This window comes from Elephas maximus, chromosome X, assembly GCF_024166365.1.
Source record: "Elephas maximus indicus isolate mEleMax1 chromosome X, mEleMax1 primary haplotype, whole genome shotgun sequence".
Classification (NCBI taxonomy): domain Eukaryota; kingdom Metazoa; phylum Chordata; class Mammalia; order Proboscidea; family Elephantidae; genus Elephas; species Elephas maximus.
The window spans coordinates 44574644-44598035 of record NC_064846.1 but is presented as its reverse complement, the minus strand read 5'-3'; the positions used below and the strand labels follow the sequence as shown (position 1 = coordinate 44598035).

The following is a 23392-nucleotide window of genomic DNA, read 5'->3' as shown; positions in this document are numbered from 1 at the left end:
TACAGAAGTCATGGGAATATTTTTTTCATCTGTATTTTAGCATCTGACCAAAAGTTCTACGATACGATGTGAATTTAACTTAAAAAATTTAACTTAGATACTTAAAATTGTGACAGACAACAAACTCTCTACCGAAAAAAGATGAAGGAGTCCAGACTTCACGAACTGCAAGGAAGGACAAGGCAAGGACCATTCTAAACCTGTACACGTACATATTTCCCTCCACAGTAGAATCTTGGTGTTTATCTTAAAAAAAAAAAAATTCACAGAAATTCTACAGAAAAATTACAATTAATGAGAAGTAGACAGATTTGCTTTGCTTGCCAAAAAAAAAGCGATACGAGTTTTATGGAGGGACAGAAATGGAAGTGATAGGATGTTCTAAAGTCCAAGATAATTTGCTTTTGCTCCTTGGGGCTTAATAACTCAAAAGAAGAGGAACACTGACCTCTCAATATTCTAGGAGACAAGACAGTGAATACCCACTGAGATCAGATTTGTTTTCCTGTTCATCTACTAGGCAGCTGTGGCCATGTTCAACCTATAAAGTCAAGGGAATGTACTGTGCTAATTATGGCTGAAGAGGCTAGAAATTCAGGTTGGCGGCTAATTTACTAAACCAAGGGCCAGCCATCCACTGCAGAGTTTGTTATACCAAACACCTGCCCATTCCTTCCCTTAAGATTCCCAACACACAGCAGAAGCTGGTTGGGGGTGAGGTCAGGAAATGACAGAAAGGGAACTCTCTTACCTGGCTGCTCCATACTCAGGGGGATGCTGATACCTCATCAGTTGCCCCTCTGTTCTCCCTGGCTGGTTCAGACGATGCTCACTATAGAAGTGCCCTGGCTCTTGGGGCTTGCACACTACAGACTGGGGTGGCATGCCCTTGAAAGGATACTCTGGCGGGGGGCCTCGATGTTCCATGCCCTTCAGGCTATGCTGGTTGGGAGGTGGCCCTTGGGTCTTGTAGAATTCACTGGAACTTGTGGGATTCTTGTAGAGGTCACTAGGTTGTGGTGGGGAGAGGGGTGCGCTGGTAACAGGTGGATGGGCCTTAACCCCACTGGTGGCCAGTGACATCTGCATTAGTCGTTCACTCAAGGAGCGGACATGCCCTTGCTTAAGGTCTCTGAGTCCTTCATCTTGGTGCATCTTCCCAGGATTGAGGCGCTGAACCGATGGGCGTCCCTCGGTTCTCATCTTCTGGTTGGTGACTCCAGTGACATAGAAGGCAGCTCCAACACTGGCATGCTGTTGGCCCCGAAAATACTGGGACTGAACCTTGGCTTCTTCATATGTCGGGAGTTCTTCATTATTCTGCATTCGAGGGGAGAGCTGTTTCTCCATGATGATATTTTCTGACTGGATTTCCTGCCCTTGGGGTTCTTGACGAGCAGCATGAGCTACAAGCTGTTGATGGTGGTCTTGGGGACTTAACACATCACTCTGAGGGCCTGGGTTCCCAGTACCACTGGGGAAAGGAGGGCCATTTCCTGTGGCTTGCTGGTGTATGGCAAGCAGGTTGCGATTCTCATTAGGATTGCCATAGCGAAGTTGCTCTTGTAGCAAACGCTGCAATACTGTGGTTCCTCCACTTTGTTGTTCTTCAGAATTTCTCATCTCTATTGCTGGTGGTGCCTTGTGAAGAGAGAGAGAAATTGGGCACCTGGGCTGCCCTTGACCTGGGAAGGGGAAACAGGAAGCTTAACACCCAGTTGACGGATAAATCAGTCCTCTAAAGAGGAAGAAAATGGGTATTTGGGGATAGGACTCCATTGTAGAAACAAAGTAAAGAACTGAATCTAGATGAATTGTTGGGGACTCCTGGCTCTAGCATTGATATAATGAGGAACTTGGAGGCCTAAGAGCTATATGTTTACTCTTTCACGTTTAGCATGGGTTAAATATTCAATCTTAAGAGCCAAAAGAACTAGGGAAACCCGGGGAGTCAAGTAGGGTGATCCGAAAGGACAATTTCCCCAGGTCCTTATTAATAGGATTTATTTCTCTGTATTCTATTTCTTTAACTAAAAACTCCAACTCACATGGCTATGGAGATGGGGACAGGGCAGTGGGGAGAAGTTACCCCAACAAAAGGATTTATAAAGCAGTTCAGCATGTAAGAGGAGCTATAAAATGCTATATAATAACTAAAAAAAATAAAAGGTAAAGAGACTTTGACTTGCACCACATATGATGATACCTTCCATGACACAAATCTTCCTTTCTGATCTCATGAAACTCTGGAGCATATCTTTTTTTTTTTTAATCAGTTTTGTGTTGTCCATTTTGGATGTTCCTTGCCAAGGGCTTAATAAGAGAAGGACTTGGGGTAATTATTATTGGCAAAGTTTCTCTTTCAGCCATCAGGAATAATCACTGAGGTTTTTGTTTTTGTTTTTTTTTTTGCGTGGGGGGTGGGTGGGTGGGTTTAGTACTTTAAAATGGAAGCCCTCTTTCATTTGAAATGTGTCTCTGACAACATTTAGAAAGTGAGAAATAAAGGGTATGATACCATACCCCCCTTTAATTCTTCTTAAGGAAGTAATATGTGTTGAGTGGTACAGATATCAGTAGAAGGACAACTCAAGATTCAAATTCTAATCATGACACTGATTTATAGGGTAACCTAAACAATTGATTACTCCTTCCTTGGTTTCCATTTTCCCGTATGAAAAATGAGTTGTAGGGGACATCTCTGTCTTCTCCTCACCCCTCCCCCGGCCCCCCAGCACTGTATAGACACACAAACTCATTAAATCTTTGGGCAAAATGTATTTGTCATGCGAAGTATTGTAATTAAATACCAATGTTCGATAATGAAACTTCCACTCTAAGGATCTTAAATGTTCATGAGAATGGCTATAACGTCACACAAAACTCACATTAAAAGTCAGCCTAAAGAAGAAAAAGTCAACCTAACCAGCCTCAGGTTCCTCGATGAGAACTCAGGAATCCATGCTCCCAGTCCCTTATTTCTATTATGTTGGGCAGTCTCTAATCTCTCTGGACATATGAAACCCTTTCCTTTAGTTTTGCAAGGAATAACCCTGCGTATGTGTATGGAAGATGGAAAAGGTCATCTTCCTTTCTTTTTCACTTCTTGCATGATTTCTGCTACCTGGTTTCCAGTTGTTCTGGTGAATACTGGATCCAGTTAACTCTCCAAAAGGCCCTTTTTAAATCATCATATTCTTTTGTGCTGAGCAACATGCCCTCTAGAGTATGCGTTTCTTCTCTCCCAGTGACCCTTCAGGACTCCTGTATTTGAATTGTCAAACTGCAATTTTTGGACAGGCAGACAAGTATAACATACAAATCTCTTTTGGTGCCTGAAACTGGAGAGATGGCTACCGGGAGAGATGACTACCAAACTATTTTTCCTCTCTCAGAAAATGGTAACAGGAAGTTGTATGGTTCAAGCAAAATCACTCTCAAATCTATCCTGCAAGGTAGGAAAATCCAGACATTGAGCTGCTCTAGACCCCAAAGAGTATACCACCCCCTCCCATTCCACACCCACCCCACCCTGCACGCATACATGCACACGCCCACACATATCATACGCATCAATAGTTCATACCTATTTCTGCTTTCTTTTAGGCTTAAAGCCTTGATCAGGATAGGGAATTCTTGCTTATGAGCAGCTCCAGAAACCGCAACGGCAGATTCCCTCTCCCCTAACACTCAGGCTGTTCAGGGTAAGCGCCGTCAAGAGTCCAACCAGTGGTCACTCTGAAATGTTCAGGAGGGTAGGGAGGAAAAATAAAAACGTCGTTTCTATTTTGCCACCAATGGCCAGCAGTTAACCAAATCAGTTCTTCCAAGGGATCACTTGTCCTCCCATGTGCTTGGCTTTTAATGAGTAGCAAACTGCATCTCCACTAGAGCCAAAAGGAAAACCTCACTGTACAGCAGCTGTGTTCAGAAAGGAGTGCAGTCTCCAGGTGATAGAAATGTTCAGGTCTGAGACTGAAAAACAGTGCTTTGTTCTAGCCTCATAGCCCTAGAAAGTTGCAGCTTCCATTCTGAATTGGCATGGTAGATGATTACAAAAGCCATACCCACTGTCACCTTAATATGCAACTTTAAATTGCTATCAGTAGCAGGGCAGGTTAGTGAGGCTCACAACTCCACAGCCTGGAAGGGAAGTTAGTCATAATACAGTAGGTTTTGGTTAAAAAAAAAATATATATATATATATTTAGCAAAGCTCCTGATTTAATTGCTTCAGCCTTAGATGAGCAGAAAAAAAAATCTTTTCAACCATGTCATTAAATATTTATTGCATAGTGACTATCCCAGGCATTCTCCCAGACTCATGTCAAACACAATAAGAGATACAAAAGATACAAAATATAGTTCCTACCCTCACAGAATTTACAATCCGCACTTGCTGGGGTAGGAAAGTTGATTGCCCTACTCAATACATAGTACAACCCTTCTCCAAACAGAAGATAAATTCACTTGCTTTCTCAGTGCTTCCACTGCCCCAGTATCTCAGCCAATGGAAACTACGAGACTCATAGAGACTAGATGTGAACGCTCAATAGACATGGATTGAGATAGTCCTCATTTCTAATTTCTGTTTTGACACTCCGACAACCCTTGCAGGTCCAACCAAAATGGTTATAAGATTGAGAAGTTCGTATTTAGGTGAGACACACGTGAACCACATTCCTGTCTTCTGTCCTGGCCTCAGCCATGACTCACTCATCGCGTAAAGGCAAGCCTTTAATCCGCAGCAGAGACTCCATTTGAGGAGCAAGGCAATGCAAAGGAAGCACACAAGCATCTCTGTATGTTGGGAGCCTGACCAAAACCTCCAAGTTTTTTTTTCTTTTTTTAATCCACAAAACCACAGTGATTAATTTAACATTATTTCCTTGCAATGTTGCCAAAAATAAAGTGAACAGATACAGAGTGAACAAACACGGAAATGTGTCTTTCCATCTTGTTTTGGACGGATGCATAATCACATTCAAACGCAAAATAGTCTCCAATCTTCAAGGTAATTATTTTAGGGTGTCTCCTCCACTTTCAATGCAGAGGAAGGACTTCTAATTGGAATCAAAGCTGGACTGTTAAGGGAGCTACGGTAAATAAACACGGTGCTTCTATTGTCCAATTCTGAACAAAACATTTCTCTTTTTTTTTAACCAAAACACGGAGAAAACAGCCCGAGGCTTTTAAACTTGAGCCCCTAGGGAGAAACCACCACACAATTCTTTTGCAGTACTATTTAGATTCTTCATGACGATTTTCACTGGCTTTCTCCTGACACCCAGCTCCTCACTGAAGAAACTTTTCTCATCCAAAGTCTTACTCTCTTCTCTTCATTTTGTCCTCTCTCCTCCATTTCCTTTTCAAAACCCAAATCACTGTGTCAAATGGACACAGATCACCCCTCCTCCCCCACCTCTGGCCTTTTTTGTTTCTGTTTAAAAGACGAAAAGAAATCAGCCTAAGAAAAAAGGCTGTGCAGATTCCTGTGCAGTTTACTGATTTTTCTTAAAAGAACTTACGTTCATTTACGTGTCAAGAGTCACTTAAAGAGGAAAACACTATTCCATTTATTTATTAGAGGAAGGAAAGGAAAAGATTCAGTCTCATGTGCAGGAACTAGTATGAACTCTGCAACCTTTAATCTGCCCAAAGCTTTAATCACACAGCTTCCAGGTTCTGACATCATCTTCAATCAATAAAATAACCTTGTTTCTCCTGGACACACAGACTGTCCCTGAGGATATTTGATACGAAAAGAAAGGATATCCACGGTTCTCTCTTTAAAACGCAATTTGAATCTATATATTCCACTCTTCTATAACAGCGACAGGTCAACAAAGCTGGGCAAAATTCTTATACCATCTGCAGTCATGGACCTCTCCCAGTATACCTGGGAGCTTGAGCCAAAACACATTAGTGAGAGCCCAGATGTGTTCCAAGCCAAGTCTCAGAAAATCAGCATTATACGGTCGTCAGGGCAGACCAAATTCCCACCCTTCAAATAAAGTTTGAAATATGCCTATAAGATCTTTCTAGCCCTTCTACCTCCTCCTTCCATTCTGCTCACACCTCTCACTGCACAGACCAAGATGAAGACTCTAAAGTCTAGGAAAACTGTTTCTCCGCTAAATCTTGGTCAACTTGTTTCATACAATTTACTCCCAGCTAAATGGAAAGGAGCCAGTTTCAAGTTTTCCCTGTAACTATGCACATGTATTTGTGCATAAAACACAATACAACCCCCCATTACAAACTGAGAGGCCAAGTGTGGTCACACGGAAGTCTCTCACGTTCTCTTAGGCTGGTCCATACTGTGGCCTGAACTGTCCTAGAGAACAAAAAGTCTTGCAACCCAGGATACTAATTCACTTCCTTTGGGAGGTAGGAAACAATGGTTCCCGTGCAGGTTACCCTTAAACTTTCAATGGTCTAGAGTCAGACAGCTCAAGTTCAAAGCCTGGATCTATGGCTTACTGACCTTGTACGCATCTCTTGACCTCCCCAAGTCTCAATTATAATAAATATGGATAATGATGCTCATACCTCATAGGATTGTTACAAAGATTAAGGGAGATTGTCCAAATAAAGTACTGAGCACAGAGTCTGTCACATAGTAAGGACTCAGTAAATGTTAGCTATTACTATTTCAAAGTAACCTTTCTTAGAAGGCTGCAGCAATCTTACGATGTAAAGTTGTTTTTTTTTAATGTTTATTTTCAACTCAGGTTTTTTTTTTTTTTGTGCCAGGGGTCCTTAGATTATTGAAGGTCAGAAAGAGAAAGATTCTTGGGAGACCATCTAGTAGTCCAAATCCCTCCTTCTATAGGGTCACTATGAGTCAGAATTGACTTGACAGCAACAAGTTTTTATAGATAATGATAAAAAAACCAAACCAAACCCAGTGCCGTCGAGTCGACTCTGACTCATAGCAACCCTGTAGGACACAGTAGACCCCAAGGAGTGCCTGGCAGATTCGAACTGCCAACCCTTTGGTTAGCAGCCGTAGCACTTAACCACTACACCACCAGGGTTTCCATAGATAATGATACCAGGGTCTAATCGTGGTCAGATCCAGGACTAGAATGCAGGTCTTATAACTCCTAAGGCAACAGCCCTTCTACTACAACGTATTATCTGGCATTATTAGCTTGTACATAGAAGATCCTTAATACATATTTATTAAATCAAACTGACCTGACCCTGGTTTTAAGAGACTGTGTTGTTAGCTGCCATTGAGTCAGCCCCTGACTCATGGCGACCCCACGCACAATGGAACAAAATGTTGCCCAGTCCTGTGCCATCCCTATAATCAATTACTGATCGGACCATTGTGATCCATAGAGTTTTCGCCGGCTGATTTTTGGGAGTAGACTGCCAGGTCTTTTTTCCTAGTCCATCCTAGTCTGAAAGCTCTGCTGAAACCTGTTCAGCATCATAGCAACACGTACGCCTCCACTGACAGACGAGTGGTACCTGCGCATGAGGTGCACTGGCCAGCAATCAAACCCCAGTTCTCTCTCATGGAAGGTGAGAATTTTGCCACTGCTCCTTAAGAAACTGTAACCCAGTAAAAACCCAGGGCTGTCGAGTCGATTCCAACTCATAGCGACCCTATAGGACAGAGTAGAATGGCCCCGTAGAGTTTCCAAGGAGTGCCTGGCAGATTTGAACTGCCAACCCTTTGGTTAGCAGCTGTAGCACTCAAACATTACACTTAGACCTGGCTTAATGCTACCACAAAGTTTCCAGTTCCATTCGAAGTAAAACTTTAATGGTAGGAGGAAAAATTGAAAGAGGAATGTGTTTGGCTAGAAGTATGTCAGAAGGAGAATGAAGAGTCTCTCCTCTTTAGGCCAAGACATGCAAGTAGGTTGACCTCCACTAATCAATGTTTCGAGGCCCCCGTTCTAGGTCTTGTCAACATCATACCAGCTTGGCATTTGCTCTTACTTAATTCTAGCCCTAGCTTAAGAAAAGGCATTGAGTTGACCCAAACTATTTTCCCCTATCTCTACCTCTATTTAGATCAGGTTGCAAAATTATTTTAATAACCATAGCAAAGCCTTGGCATTTCCAACTCTTACTAAGAGCAGTGTTGGTCATCTTTTCTCTGAGATAACTGTTAAAAAGACTTGGTCATTTTTGGTCCTAGCTTTACTTTTCTGTGCTCTAAAGCAATTAACTTGAACATGTTATTAAGCAACAAAGGTAATCAACCCTGAAGTGTACGTAACCAGGGAACAGAACAAGGAGATATTACATAGTTTAGAATCGGGAAAGGTGTGCATCAGGGTTGTATTTTTTACCATACTTATTCAATCTGTATGCTGAGCAAATAATCTGAGAAGCTGGACTGTATGAAGAAGGCTGTGGCATAAGGATTGGGGGATTAACAACCTGAGATATGCAGATGACCCATCCTTGCTTCCTGAAAGTGAAGAGAACTTGAAGCACTTACTAATGAAGATCAAAACCACAGCCTTCAGTGTATATTACACCGTAACATAAAGAAAACAAAAATCCTCACAACTGGCGATGAGCAACATCATGATAAACCAAGAAAAGATTGAAGTTGTCAAGGATTTCATTCTACCTGATTCACAATCAACAGCCACGGAAGCAGCAGTCAAGAAATTAAACGACGCATTGCATTGAGCAGATCCGTTGCAAAAGACCTCTTTAAAGTGTAAAAGCAAAGATGTCACCTTAGAGGACTAAGGTGCATCTGACCCAAGCCATGGTTACTTTCAATCACCTCATATGCATATGAAAGCTGGACAATGAGTAAGGAAGACTGAAGAAGAATTGATGCCCTTGAATTGTGGTGTTGGTGAAGAATATTGAATATACCATGGAGAGCCAGAAGAATGAACAAATCTGTCTTGGAGGAAATACAACCAAAATGCTCCTTAGAAGTGAGGATGGTGGGACTCCATCTCATGTACTTTGGACATGTGATCAGGAGGGACCAGTCCCTGGAGAAGGTAAAGTAGAGGGTCATCAAAAAAGAGGAAGACCCTTGACGAGATGGATTGACACAGTGCCTGCAACAATGGGATCAAACATAGCAATGATTGTGAGGGTGGCACAAGACTGGGCAGTGTTTCATTCTGTTATAAATAGGGTCACTATGAGTTAGAACCAATTTGATGGCACAAGGAGAATCCCGTTTCAACTACCCTTTCACCCTCCTGCACACAAACTCATTTCAAGGGAAAAACACACCATGCTATCACATCACATCACATTCCTTATTTCCTCAGAAATGGTACAAGACATCCATGAAATCATACTGAGAATAAAATGAAAAAAGTTTAAGAATATACCTAGAAGCTGCCTGCTGCACCAATCTCCTGCCTCCAATAGCATATCACCAACTTTTATTTGCATTTATGCTTTAATTTACAATATAAGGAAAGCAAACACATATTTTTAATAAAGAGAAAAAAAACACTCATAATTTCACCACCTCAGCCCAGATATAATTAGCATTCAGAATACCTCCTTTAGTATTTGTCTATGTGTATTTGTGTTTTTACAAAACAATAAAATATTAATATACATATAATTTTGGATCCCACATTTCATTTTATCATGAGCACTTTTTACATGTGGTTACATAGACATCATAACAAACATCATAATGGCTGTGTAATCGTCCATTAAATAAGTGTATCAAGATTCACTTACCCGTTCTTCAATTATTAAGACATTTAAATTGCTACCAATTTTGTGCTAGTTTAAATAATGTTACAAAAATGTTAGCCTTTTCAATATTTTGCATTTTTTCCTAATGATAGAATCCCAGAAGCGAAATTAATGGGTCAAGGATTGTGAATGTTTTTAAACAAGCCCGCTAAAAAAATAACACTAGGAAAACACCAAAGCCTCATGAAATCTCTCCCTCATTTAATTAAAAGTTTTCCTGCTCCCATTTCTCCACCAAGGAGGAAAAGAAGCCAAGAGAAGCAGTGTAGTATCCCAGTGGCTTGCGAAATGGCAGAGTGGAATGCGGGCTCCCTTGTGAATCCAGCTTGTATGCACTTGCCCCAAATTGCCACCTGGCCAAGAAGCTAATTAGTAAAAGCATCAGGTGGGTGAGAACAGGTTCATGGCTGTAATGGCTTATATCATGTTTCATTTTTGCCCTTGGAAAGATCTGACGGTCAGCTTGAAGACATTCAGTTCTAGTGACCCAACCTGCTACATTCTGAGTGCTAATTAAATTTGCTAGTTTTCAAAGACCAGTCTTCAATATATTGTAAAGGGCACTGTGCTGTATAGAACTAAGCACATCTAATCAATGAGTCTCTGTGCATATTTCTGTTTTCAGCCATGGTTAAGGTGGCACATTTAATATTACATGACTAAGTGTCACCTGTCTTAAATGGTCAAAGCGTTATAGACAGAGGTTTATTTGCAGACCTGACCAAATAAGTCATCCTGTCCTAAGGCAGTGAAGGCAAGAGTCCAGAGATGTCTCCCAGCTCATCAAGAGCAGGCACATTGGGCATTTCTTTCCTTGGCTTCTTAGCAAGAACTCACAGAAGCGGGCAGTTCTGCTTTCACCTTCTCCTTGAAGGTTTTTCCTTAATCTTTCTTCATTCCCCCAACCCCCTGCTCAATATGGAAAATTAATTCTCCCTTCTCCATGTTCCTACTGGACGTTGTATGCATGTCAATTACAGCACTTATCACACCATATGTTCCACAAACAGTGTTGAGCACTTACTCTGAGCCAGACATTATGCTAGGTACTGGGGTGGAAAAAAAGACAAATACAAGAGTACGGTCCCCAGCCAAGCAGAGGAGGCAAGTATGTACCTATGATCCAATGGGAAAACAGACTTACCAGCAGATAGCTCTGGCAATGCAGAGGACTCTGCCAAAACAAAACAAAACAAAAACCCTCTGGGCCAGCTGAGAAAGTTTCTCAGAGAAAAAGACCTGTGAGTTTAGAAGAAGACAAGTAATTTGGTGACCAATTTGTTGTTGAGGAAGAGGGGAAGGGAGAAGTCCATGACAGACTGAGATACGTCTTTGGGAATCATTAGCATATAGATGGAATCTCTGGGTGACAAACGGTTATGCACTCAACTACTAACCAGAACAGTTTGAACTCACCCAGAGATGCCTTCGAAGAAAGGCCTGGTGATCCACTTCCAAAAGGTCACATCTTTGAAAACTACAGAGCACAGTTCTACTCTGTAACACACAGAGTCGCTATGAGTTGGAATCGACTCTACAGCAACCAGTTTGGTTTGGTTTTGATGCGTATGGATGATAGCAAAGGTCATAGGAGCAGGCTGGATCACATAGAGTAGGAATAGTATAGAACCAAGGTGGAAACTAAGGAGGGACTCCTAAAAACCGTGATCATTCAAAGGTCTGGCCCTTGGCAAATGTGGGAATCAGAGAGAAATTCCTTTATTTACCTCATAGCTTTTCTCTCCACGTATCTTCAATCATGGGCCGAAAATTCCCAACTGAAATTCAGAAAGAGTCAATTCTTGCCTTTTAAGCTTCTCAGTGCCCAGACAGAAATCAATGTTAATGGGTTGAGCTGGGAATGGAAATTGCTAAACTATGAGCTCTTAAAAGGCAGGGCTAGGTGCATGACTTTTCATTGTATACGATCCAAACATCTAAACCATTAACTGGTACACAAAATGTGCTTACTAAGTGCATACTGAGTGAATAACTACTTCCCAAAGTCCTTGCATGGAGGTAACAGCAGGAAAAGAATAGGAATGGAAGACGTGGAATCGCAATAACAATAATAATAAGAATATTATTACCTTTACTCTCTCAGCCTTTCTTCTAAGGAGACAAAAGTTCTTTCACGTCTGTAATCTTATTTGTCCTTCTCAGCAGCTCTGTGAGGAGATAAAGGCAGATGTGATTAGTCCCATTTTACAACCAGAGAAGCTCAAGTCCAGAACAGAATAGCTAATGGTAACTAGTTTAGTCAAGATTTCACTGTTTGGTGGTAGGGCCAGGATCAGAACCCAGGTCTTATGACTTCCTGCCCTGTGCCTGATTATTAGACACTACTCTCTACAGATCTGACTCCCCAGTTTTTTAGAGGATGGTTCACCAGAGAAACTCATTAGGAAAGCAAACTCTCTTGACACTCCAATAATATCTTCAGCAAGTAAGTGCGCTGCACCTAGAAGAAAATATCTAAGACATATTCCATACCAACACTGGAAAGGCTAAAAGTAATTCCCAGCAGGGCTCCACCAACATAATTTGGAGCTCCTTGTTTTGTTGCACCCCTTTTGAAGGGAGCACCATCTGCCTTCAGTCTGGTTTCTGTGTCTGAGTGGGGCTCAGGTGCTGACTGCAGGTGTGGGGCATCCAGCAGGTGCATGGACAGGAGCCAGTGTTTCATATCTTCATTCCAAAGGGCCTGAGTCACTCCCCAAAGGCAGAAGGCAGCCCCTCCTCCTCTTGCTGACTTGCAAGCATCAGGAACCTATCTTGAATAAGTTGCCATTGCAAAACTAACCCTATACCCTGCTTTCCCAGGAAGGGCTAGGGTGAAATCAGTTAAACCGCAAATCACATAACCCAGCCAACATTCCCACTCTCAGAAATTAGCGTGGGTATATGCCATGGACATAGCATTAGGGAATATATGCACAGCGTGACTGTCCTTGACAAGTCCTGGGGCAAAGGGGAACCACAGTAGACCCATATTACGTATTTAGCTATGGAGCTTTTCCTCTATTGAAAATGGCTCCAAAACTTCAGGAGCAAGTACTCATCCTCCTAAAAAAGACTGAGTACAGTAGAAAGAACGTGCTAGGAATCCTGCACTCCCATTCCCACCATAACCACTCTCCTTCAGGCTGCCAAGGGAGTACCACTTAGCCTCACAAAAAGCACCAGGTCAGAAAATTCCTCACATGCCCCTAACAGAAGCCTAACTGACAGCCTGAGGCAGGCAGAATGTTCTTTGGGAGGTGAAGATCCAGGGTCATCAAAATTTTCTTAGCTCCAAAAATTGTTTGCTTAAAAAAAAATTCCCCTCCTCCAGGCATGCATACACACACACACACACAAACTCCAAATAGAAACTAATTGTAAAAGAAAAGAGACTGTTACCTTAATAAAAGGTTTTTTGTTTTTTGTTTTTTTTTTTTTTTGGTCATTTGTTGTATTTCTCCAACTCATACAGGAAACTCAAATTAATAACCTTTGGTTTACAGCCCATGATCCAGAAAGTAAAACTGGCTACTAAACTAAAATGTGATCACTGTACATAGAAACAGAGTGAAACAAAAATCTGAACTGAAAACCTACATGCAATAAAGAGGAAATTAGATTTCTTCAAAATAGGCAATCTAAATTTTCCCCATCTGCGATTTTTATCTTAGTTTGCTATCACATGAAAAAAATGTTATTAATTCAATGCAAATCCACATCCCTTGAAAACAACCCAAATGAGTAAGTGAGGCATTAATTAGCTTCCTAATGGGGAAGGTTTTAATTGAACTATTCTATAACAACCTTCATCAAAGTTTCCAGGGCAACTTCATAAAAGGATGTCAGATCTGGCCCATATTTTTATCCCCTTAAAAATAATTCTCAATGCACAGAAACACAGAAAGCTTATTTCTCTTCAATGCTGTTAACACTCAGGCCACTACATTTTCTGATGTCAGCAATCCCCTTCCCACAAATATTCCAAGTATGCACCACCGTCATTCTCCTTTCAATTATGTGGTTTCTCTGCTCCTTTACTGATTGAGTCCAGACCTTTCGGATAATGAGAAGCATGTGCAGGGAAAATATGCTCTTAAAAAACACATACATCAGTTTCATCTCCATTATGAAGAGAGGGGGGGAAATGTTTATGGCAGATCATTTGTCCATATCAAAAGGACCAACATGTGAAGTTTGCTATGGGATATATGAGAAAAAAAAAAAAAAAGATCAGCATCAGTGCCTAAGACTGGGGAGTGGGGAGGTTATTGTACTCTGAAGCAACACCAATAAGAATAAGAGAGACCCCCCATATCCACCCTTTCTAGCTAGGCCACATTTATATTTAATGTTATCTTAATGCTGCTTTGGGGGGTATTTAAGTTCTGACATACATATGGAAATAAGCCACGAATTGTACAGCAAGCATAAATATTCCATCATTAATAAAAACCAGCTGTGTATAAAGCACTACAATGGCTAGGTTTCAGTTACTGGCTATCATCAGTATGTGTCATGAGCAAATATTACTGAAAACTTTCTCTTAAAACACACATACACACACAGAAATTTGCTTTTACTCTTTTTAATCATTCGGAGGAACTTTGAAGAACTCACTGATCTCTATGGCACACTTCAACTAACGTCCCTTTTCGAAGCTATTGTTCCATCAGCACGGCAGATGGTATAGTCCTCTTATTTCAACTTCAATTTACCACATAGTATGAAAAGGTTTAGTTTCTTTTTTTTAAAATCTGAGATCAATAATATGAATGTTGGGACAATCTTAATTGTAGTCAGTAAGGCAATGGGGCACCAAAAGACACTGTGTTACAACAGAGCAAAACTCATTAAAAGTGAACACCTGCTCAGGTCCCTATAATAATCCTACTTTGCCATCATGCAAATACCTTTCTTCCAATGACCTCAAAGCATGTGCCCAATATGAAGCATGCCTAAACACCTCTGTGAAGTATTAATATCCTTGCTTCCCAGAAGAGCATCTAATTCATTTACCCCTGGTCACATAGCAAGTCAGAGAGGGGTTGGGCACAGAAACCCATATCCTGGCCACACATCCCACAGGCTAATGGTATTTCATGGAGTTGGAGCACTAGTGAAAGTGACTTTACAAATGTTAAGGCAGACCTACAGAAGGCAAAAGCTGATTTTCAAGAACAACCTTAGGAAATATTAGCAAATATTGTTCATTTTCCCCCATGAACGCGTATTACATAAAAACGTTCCTGCACTTGGTACTTTGTAAGTACTAAAACTCCATACTTCACTTCCTATTCTGCTTAAAAAACCAAAACCAAACCCAGTGTCGTCGAGTTGATTCTGACTCATAGCGACCCTATAGGACAGAGTAGAACTGCACCATAGAGTTTCCAAGGAGCGCCTGGTGGATTTGAACTGCTGACCCTTTGGTTAGCAGCCGTAGCACTTAACCACTACGCCACCAGGGTTTCCCTATTTTGCTTAGAGTAATTTAATCTAATTTCTAATTATAAGCCACAAATTTCCAGGAATGAGTCCATCAAGAATTAGAGATCACATACATACTTATACCTTAGTCATCAAAGGACAATTAAAAGACTGTGTAACTGAACTTTTACTACATGGTGAAGGCTTCAAATGAAGAACTCACTAAGTCTGGGTCATCTGCTCCACCTACATGTCTTTTATTTAATTGTTTAAAACCCCTAGTTTCCTTGTTATTTTTTAGTCTAATTTAAAGACATTATTTTTCAAAGCCACAAAACAACATATTTGTGCTTTCCTGCTTCTCCTTCCTCATTCTAGAGATTTCACAGATTACCCAAGTCTGCACTCTCCTGATGGGATGTGAAGATACAGTGATTTAGAAATCATCACCAATGATTTAAAAAAAAAAAAAAACCAATAATTTAGACAAAGTAAATAGTAAACCTTAGGGTTTTTTTTTTTTCTTTTTCTTCTTAAAAAGAATGGGGAGCTAAACAGGAGGTTAAGGGAGTAGGAATTACAGACTTGCCAGAAACATGAATGACCCCTAAATCACAGAAAGTGTTAGGGATTACTTATTAAATGTTAGTCTATCCCGGCGTTCAAGGAACAAACATATGTGATTCCTCATGTGTACTCAGTCAGGTCCTGACTACTTTTCTCCCCACAGGTTTACAAAGATATGTTTTAAATGGGTTTTTATTTAAAAGCAGCAAAAATTTTTTTTTTTATGACTGAAACTAAAACCATAATCATGTAAAAGTTATGGAAGTACAGGAACAAGGATTTGAAAGGAACTAGGAAAAACGAAAAGCAGGTGATCTTTTAGGATGATGGGCTTCTTGACGATGCTTTGGGCAGGGTCTTAGTTTTTAAACTTAAAGTCGTTAAAATATAAAGCACAATACATTTATAGTGATATATTCTTATAAAAAAAAAAAGGCTCTATTATTTCTTAACGTCCAGATGACTCCATGATTGTATTTCTAAGAACTGTGTATACATTCTAGTAGGAATCATTCACATATACATCAGACATCAAGGCCTAGGAAGAGAACTGGCTCTCAAAATCCCCGTCAGGCCTCCACAATCTACACAGAAGGAAACTTGCCAAGAGTGGTAAACTGAGTTAGAGTCGGGCCTAGAACTTATGTCCCTCTCACCAGTAGGCTCATTAGGAAAGGTTTTTGTAGATTCTAAGATTTAAAATGGCGTCAGTTGCCATTCATTTCCTAAAAACAATTTTCTGGGTCCTTAAAAAAAATAATTAAAAACTAATTTAAATTTTTTTTTGGCCCTTAGATTAGTCAAATACACTGATTGTTGGAAGCAAAAATCTTTTACTTATATAAGGTAGATAGTCCTATCCTTAGACTTCTTCAAAATCTGTAAAGTCTGATTTATTTCTAGAAATTAATATTAGCCACCTTCTATAAGCAGTTGTAATCTGAGGCTAACATACCCAGCATTTTTACAACCTAGAATGATTTTATAACAAAAAGATTTCAAAGTCCAAATAATGGCCTCACTTAACTCAAGCAAAATCATTACAACAAAATTCCAATGCCTTCCTTCATGCAACGCCCCAGGTTATACTGAATTTTCACATATCAAGTCATGGGTTAAAGACACCAACTAGGAAAGCTATTCTTTCACAGAAACCTGTTGTGGACTCTTTTATAAAGCAAATGACCTATTTCTTTTTCCCTTTTTTTTTTTAAAGTTCAGATTATGCGCGTTGTGTGTGGAAGCTGTGACTTCCCTCCTTTCTCTAGGTTAAAAGGGCTCAGAAGCCCACCACAGAGTACAGTAATGCAGTATGGTCAGCCTGTTTAATAACCCCTTAGCTCCTCGGATCAAATTTTAACCTTTGACTTGGGGGTGGGATCCTAGATTTTAGGCCAAAGTCCCCAAAAGGCAGCAAGGAATGAAGAAGTAAGTAAGACTGAAGACAACACATTATTTTAAAACACGAACAAAAATTCCTGAAGACAGGAAATCAATGGAGCACATCTCTAAACCAATTGGTTTCGTCCCCAGCTAATTAACTTGTCAAGCAGATCTCCATACCCACTGAATCCAGGGGGGAAAGAGGTGATGTAATAGGAGATTTGGGAACATTTACCCATTTACCATCCTAAAAGGCTCAGCCATGACCACAGGCACCTCTCTCCACCCCCTTTCAGTGGGTTTAAGCTGGGCTTTAATGGGCGCAAAGGACAATTTCGTCCAGACAGTCCCTAAGAATGGACTGTTCTCATGCATTCCAAATGCTCAGTCTCCATGGAGGAGACTACCTGGCCGCAAGCATTTCCCAAGGAGGAATATATCCTTTACTCCTCCTCATTGGTACCCACTCCCCAAACAAAAACAAAAAAAAAACTTCTAAGTATTCTGAGAACTTCAGGGAACTTTTTTTTTTGGGGGGGGGAGGAAAAAAAAACTTAAGAGGGGAGTAGGAGAGTGTGAGAAACTCTTCTTGTCTCCAAACGGGAAAAAAGGCCTTAAAAAGCTGGATCAAAGGAAGTAAGGGGGGGTGAGGGAGAAAAAAAAAAGAGCTGCTTAATTACAAAGACACCCTTTTAAAGAAGGCACAGGCCCTGGGAGAGGGCTCTTATGAGAGGCACAGAAGCAGATGTACCCACTTAGAATTCTGGCACTCAACGGAACCTCAAGGTCATAGCATCCATCCCTCTGCCTTCTGATTAGACTGTGCTCAAAGCATTCTAGAAAGTCTGGTTTGTTCTCTACAAAACTCCAGGAAACGCAACTCCACAAAATCCCTTGGTTATGCGTTAGTCTAATATATTCTAATTCATAAACCAGAAATGAGATTGTTCAAATCAAAAGTCGTATTCAATATGAATTTTAAAAATCTCCTTTCTAAAGTCTTTGAAATAGCTAAACAGATCCACTCTATATGTAAGTGTGGTCTGAGATTTATTTCACATCTAGATTACGAAGTTAGAAAAAGTACTTTCAATTTTATGGAGCCACAAATTTTTCCGAAGGAAGAAATTTCTTAAAATGAAATATGATGTAGTGCCAGAAAGTGTCTGTAAATGAAACCAGATAAACCCATACAGAATAGCTGGAACCTGAGTTATCATCTGTAAATAGATGCAACTACTCTACAACCACCTGGCTATTAAAATGTCCCAGGCCAGTTATAAAGTGCAGTTTGGTCAAGCCAGCTCTTCCCTCCCAGCTGATCTGAAACGTGATAGCCTTTAAAATTGTCACCCTGCAAAGTTCCTTCTCTCCCTGCTTTCCTTTCTCTTATTAAAATCAACCAAAGAAATTATTTTAAAATATAAGGAAATAATATGTTCCCAAATAAGCAACGGGTTGGGGACATTTCGGTAATAGATCTTTGAACACCACCATTTTTATAAGCTTGTCATACTTACCCAATTGGAAATAAGTAGGAGATGGGTGAAGTTGTATCCCATGTCGAAAATGGTATTTCAAACTATTCTTAGTTACTAAATGGGGGTGCTCAAAGGACTAACTGAGAAGGCTTCACAAAGGCTGTCCCAAGAAAGAACTTTTCACAAAGCCTAGTTCAAGGAGTCTTACATACCCTTAGCCCTCCAACATTAAAGAATATGGTGACTAATTATCTTCCTTTCTGAATAGAAGAGGATTAATTAATAAAAATTTTTAAACTGCTTCCAAATTTCCACCCTTCATGGGAGGGGAACTGAACTAAAACACCCTAAAGTGTCTTTGTAAAGTATCTACTAGAGATTGGAAATGCTGTTTCTCACAAACCTTTCCTTTTTTTCTCTCATTTAATTGTGTTTAGTCCCTTGTTGCAAATTATTATAATATTACTAGTGGCAATTTACAGGGGACTGCTCACAGTCTACAAAGACTGTCACTTTCCCTAATTTTCCTTCTCTTTATTTTCAAATATTGATGAAGTCCATCTTGCTGTTGAAGCACCTACGCAGTGGCCTGGGCTTGGGACCCTCACGACACCTGCCTGATCCCGAAAAACTAGTTAACCAACATTATTAAACCTTATAAAGCTGATAAGGGGCTACCGCCCCTACCCACCACCAGCGACACACACATACACCAAAAGGAGCGTAGCGTGATAGATTACTCCCAGAATTTAAGACCTCAAGAATTCAACACCCCCCAGCCGGACTTCACTTGCCGCCCATCCCCCGCCTGGAGGAGTGGAGTGTTAGCCCCCATCCCTACCCTAAGCACAGAGGAGAAACTCATCTAGTCATCTGAAATAAGAGCAGATATTCCTGCTGGGCCAAACGTAAATCTCGGTTTCCCTTGAGTCTTTAGTTTCTTATGTGATTAATTGCCTAGAGACCTACAAGGACCCCAGAAGACAAGGAAGTTAAAGAACCATCAAGTTGTGGTACCCACTAGCATCTCCTTGCCGAAGTAGGACGGAAAAGGAGTGCACACTCTTTAATCGATTTAACTTGCTGCACATGCTGGAAAACTCACGGCCAGCTGCAAAGAAAGTAGAGCGCACGGGCATCTCTACAAGCTTCTAGAGCGAATCACTCACGCCGAGGGCACGACCAAGTTCATGCCACCATTAATTCCTGCCCCAGTTCCCCGTAAAAAGTAACCACACTTCTCCTACCCCTGAAGGCAACGAAGACAGGGTGACGGCTCTCTGCTCGCTCAGGTGGCTTCAGTCCCGGGCCAGCGGCCAGGGATGGGCAGGGGGAAGCCCCAACTCCCGGCTGCTCTCCTCCTCACTGCTCCGTCCGGTCTCTCCTTAGTGGCAGTGGACAGGCAGGATACCGGGCCGGAGGGTGGAGCAGCGGATGATCCGAGGCTAGACAGACTCGAGGTGGGAGGGCGGGGGAAGAGAACTAGGGGAAAAGGAGGCGAGGAAAGCAGGGATGGAGGAGTAATTCAAGGGGTCTACCAGCTTGGACAGCCAGAAAGCTTGGACAGCCAGAAAGCTCCTAGGAAGGAAGGGGCGTGACTGCGATGAAGGCAGCTCCTGGGCAAAGGATGGGAGGTAGGGGAGGGGGACGAATGGGTGGCTTTTCTTCTTGCGGTGAGCGGCTAGGACCGCCCAGGAGAGGAGGGGTTGGCGGTGGACTAGGGTAGGAGGCGGAGTAGAGGGCGGGGAAAGAAGGGCGGGAGCCTGACTGGACCCTAGAGGGGGGAGGTGCGGAAGAGAGGCGGGGCCAGGGGGCGGGGAAGTTTCAAACAATTGAACGGCGGGGTCCAGGAGCTCCCGCGAAAGTGGGGGCCTTCGCTCCCGCCCTACTACGAACGTGGCATGGCTTGGTTCCGGGAGTACCGAAAGTCTACGCAAGGAGTGGTTGGGAGGAAGGAAAGGGTTTCGAAAAGACTACAATAATAATCTACGGCACAAGCGGAGCAGAGTCGCGTGGGAGAGCCAGTGCAGCTCTCCGCCCCACAGCGGGAAGCAGAAAAACAAATAATAGAAAAGCTGAGAAGCAGCTTCTGTCAAAGTCAGCTTCAAATAATGCAGGAAGAAGCAGCGCTCCTTCGTTTTCCTTCCCCTCTTGCTTCCTATTACCAGCAGGCCTCCACCCAGGTCACGGTTCTGCGAGACACCCTCCTTTCTTCCTCCGCTCCCCCTAGCCTTCGACCCCTCCCCCACCAAGCGCCTCCGCCCCTCCTTCTGACGGCAGGGGAAAGGTGGGCGGGGCTTGTGGAGCCTCCGCCTCTTGGGCGGGCTGAGAGAACTGGCCTGGGCGGAGCGGATCCAGAGGAGCAAATCCCACCCACCATTCTTTTGCAGCTTCCCGTTGGCGAATCCTACCTTAGCATTCCTTTCCGATTGGTCAATTGAGCCGTCAATCGCTCCTCTGCCTCACCCGCCCTCAAAATTGATAAAACTAAACAAGAAGCTATTGTCTCTCTTCTCCCCCAGCCACTTCTGGGAAAAGAAAGATGAGAAGCTTGATTTCTCAGTCTCTTTTTTTTTTTTTTTTAAAAAGAGTACGACAGTGTATCCGCAGACTGGGGTACACCTCTACGGCACTGTCTAGCACTTAGAATAGTAACTTTTCTTCCTCCTCAATACACCAGGTAGGGAGGGGTAAAACGTACCTGAAGTATCAATGTGGTGTTCATATTTCCGAGCTACGAAAAATTGCTGTTGCTTAAGAACACTGGGATTTGAGAACACCAGCTACCATTTTACAGCTGGGAAAACTAAAGCACCAAGAAACAGCATAGGGATAGCAGAATAACATGGAATTTGGAACCAAGGGAAGAATTCATTTCGGGCTCTGGCACTTATTAGCTAGTTGTTTGCCTTTGTTAAATCGTTTAATTTCCCTATCTGTAAATAAAGGCTATAAGACATGCCCTATTAACTTCCTGGCATTGGTAAGGAAATAAAATGTGTGTGAAAACTCTGTAAACCACAAAGCACTCCACAAATGTATGTGTTCCTACTGTGTACGACACATGGCAGAGAGTCTCTCATATGAGTTTGGGAATCATATTCTGCTCATCTGTTTTAAGCATTTACATCCAAGGTGTGTAGGTTCTGCGGCTTTCTTTTAAAAAATCAACTTTTTTCCTACAGCTTTAAAGGTGGATATGAAATTGGCTCCCTGCAGTTAGAATAATAAATTGCCCCTTTTCTAACCAGGGTGGGTGAGATTTCTTTTTTAAACAGTTCTGCAGTGGCGCCACGACCTAAATCTATTGTGGTGCTGGTACTGAAAGAGGAAATCATGCTGTGTATCTCTGAAGTGAACTTGAAAAAACAAATATGAGGAACATTTACCATGGAAACCACCATTCTCTTCTTGTTGTTGTTAGGTGCCATAGAGTCAGTTCCGACTCATAGTGACTCTGTGTACAACAGAATGAAACTGCCCAGTCCTGTACCATCCTCACAGTCATTGATATGTTTGAGCCCATTGCTGTAGCCACTGTGTCAGTCCATCTAGTTGAGGGTCCTCCTCTTTTTCGTTGACCCTCTTCCTTACCAAGCATGATGTCCTTCTCCAGGGCCTGATCCCTCCTGATAACATATCCAAAGTACATGAGATGAAGTCTCACCATTCTTGCTGCTAAGAAGCATTCTGGCTATACTTCTCCAAGGCAGATTTGTTTGTTCTTCTACCAGCCCACGGTATACTCAATATTCTTCACCAACACCATAATTCAAAGGCATAAATTCTCCAGCCTTCCTTATTCATTGTCCAGTTTTCCCATGTATATGAGGTGATTGAAAATACCATGGCTTGAGTCAGGAGCACCTTAGCCCTCAAAGTGATATCTTTGCTTTTTAACACTTTAAAGAGGGCGGCGGGGCTGGGGCGGGGGGGGAGAGAAAAGGCTGAAAGAAGTAAGGGTATAGGGTTGGTTGAGCATCCCTCATCACTGAAGTTGCAGGATGGGTACATGGGGTCATTAAATGATTCTCTTACTTCTGTTGCATACATTTTAAAATTTCTACACTAAGTTAAAAAAAAATCCTATATTCCTATGGCCTCTCTAAACCAGGCAAAAAGCATGAGTGCTATTCTCCCAAGGTAAATGAAAGCAAAATTACAAACACTTTAAAATAAAATTTTAACACTTTAAAAGAGGTCTTTTGCAGTGGATTTCCCCCATGGAATACAACCTTTGATTTCTTGACTCCTGCTTCCATGGATGTTAATTGTGGATCCTAGTAAAATGAAATTCTTGACAACCTCAATCTTTTCTCCATTTATCATGATGTTGCTCATTGGTCCAGTTGTGAGGATTTTTGTTTTCTTTATGGTGCAATCCATACTGAAGGCTGCATTCTTTGATCTTCATCAGTAAGTGCTTCAAATTCTCTTCGCTTTCAGCAAGCAAGGTTGTGTCAACTGCATACCGCAGGTAGTTAATGAATTTTTCTGGTGCCCCATTCTTCCTCGTCCTTAACGACCAAAAACATTCTGTTGTCAAATGAGTTTGGAAAATGGTGGGCTAAATCAAGGTAACCCTCCTGTTACAGTTGGCTTAAATGGTATGCCAGCCCCCTCTTTTTGGCCCTGGACCTCAGAGGTAAGGCATTATTCCAGTTCTAATGCATTTAACACAATAGAATACAGTTGAAATCATTCTTTATACTTTTTAAAAATTATTTTATTTTATTGCTGTTGAAAAATACACAGCAAAATATATACCAATTCAGCCATTTCTACATGTACAATTCAGTGACGTTAATAGCATT

General features: G+C 41.7%; 1 protein-coding gene across 2 annotated transcripts in view; it reads right to left on the bottom strand.

Annotated features, from left to right (window-relative positions):
• Nucleotides 1-20541, bottom strand: part of AMOT (angiomotin) — a 78541-nt gene extending 58000 nt beyond the window's left edge. Inside the window, exons 1-4 of one of the 2 annotated variants that reach the window (XM_049872045.1) lie at nucleotides 19826-20541; nucleotides 11808-11885; nucleotides 3587-3738; nucleotides 752-1685 (exon numbers count right to left, since the gene is read on the bottom strand). In XM_049872045.1, the coding sequence (XP_049728002.1) occupies nucleotides 752-1623 (872 nt within the window). In that variant the 5' untranslated portion in view covers nucleotides 1624-1685; nucleotides 3587-3738; nucleotides 11808-11885; nucleotides 19826-20541. Of the gene's footprint in view, nucleotides 1-751; nucleotides 1686-3586; nucleotides 3739-11807; nucleotides 11886-19825 lie in introns of those variants that run through there. The other variant, XM_049872046.1, reaches the window with a different exon arrangement.
• Nucleotides 20542-23392: the final 2851 nt, after the last annotated feature.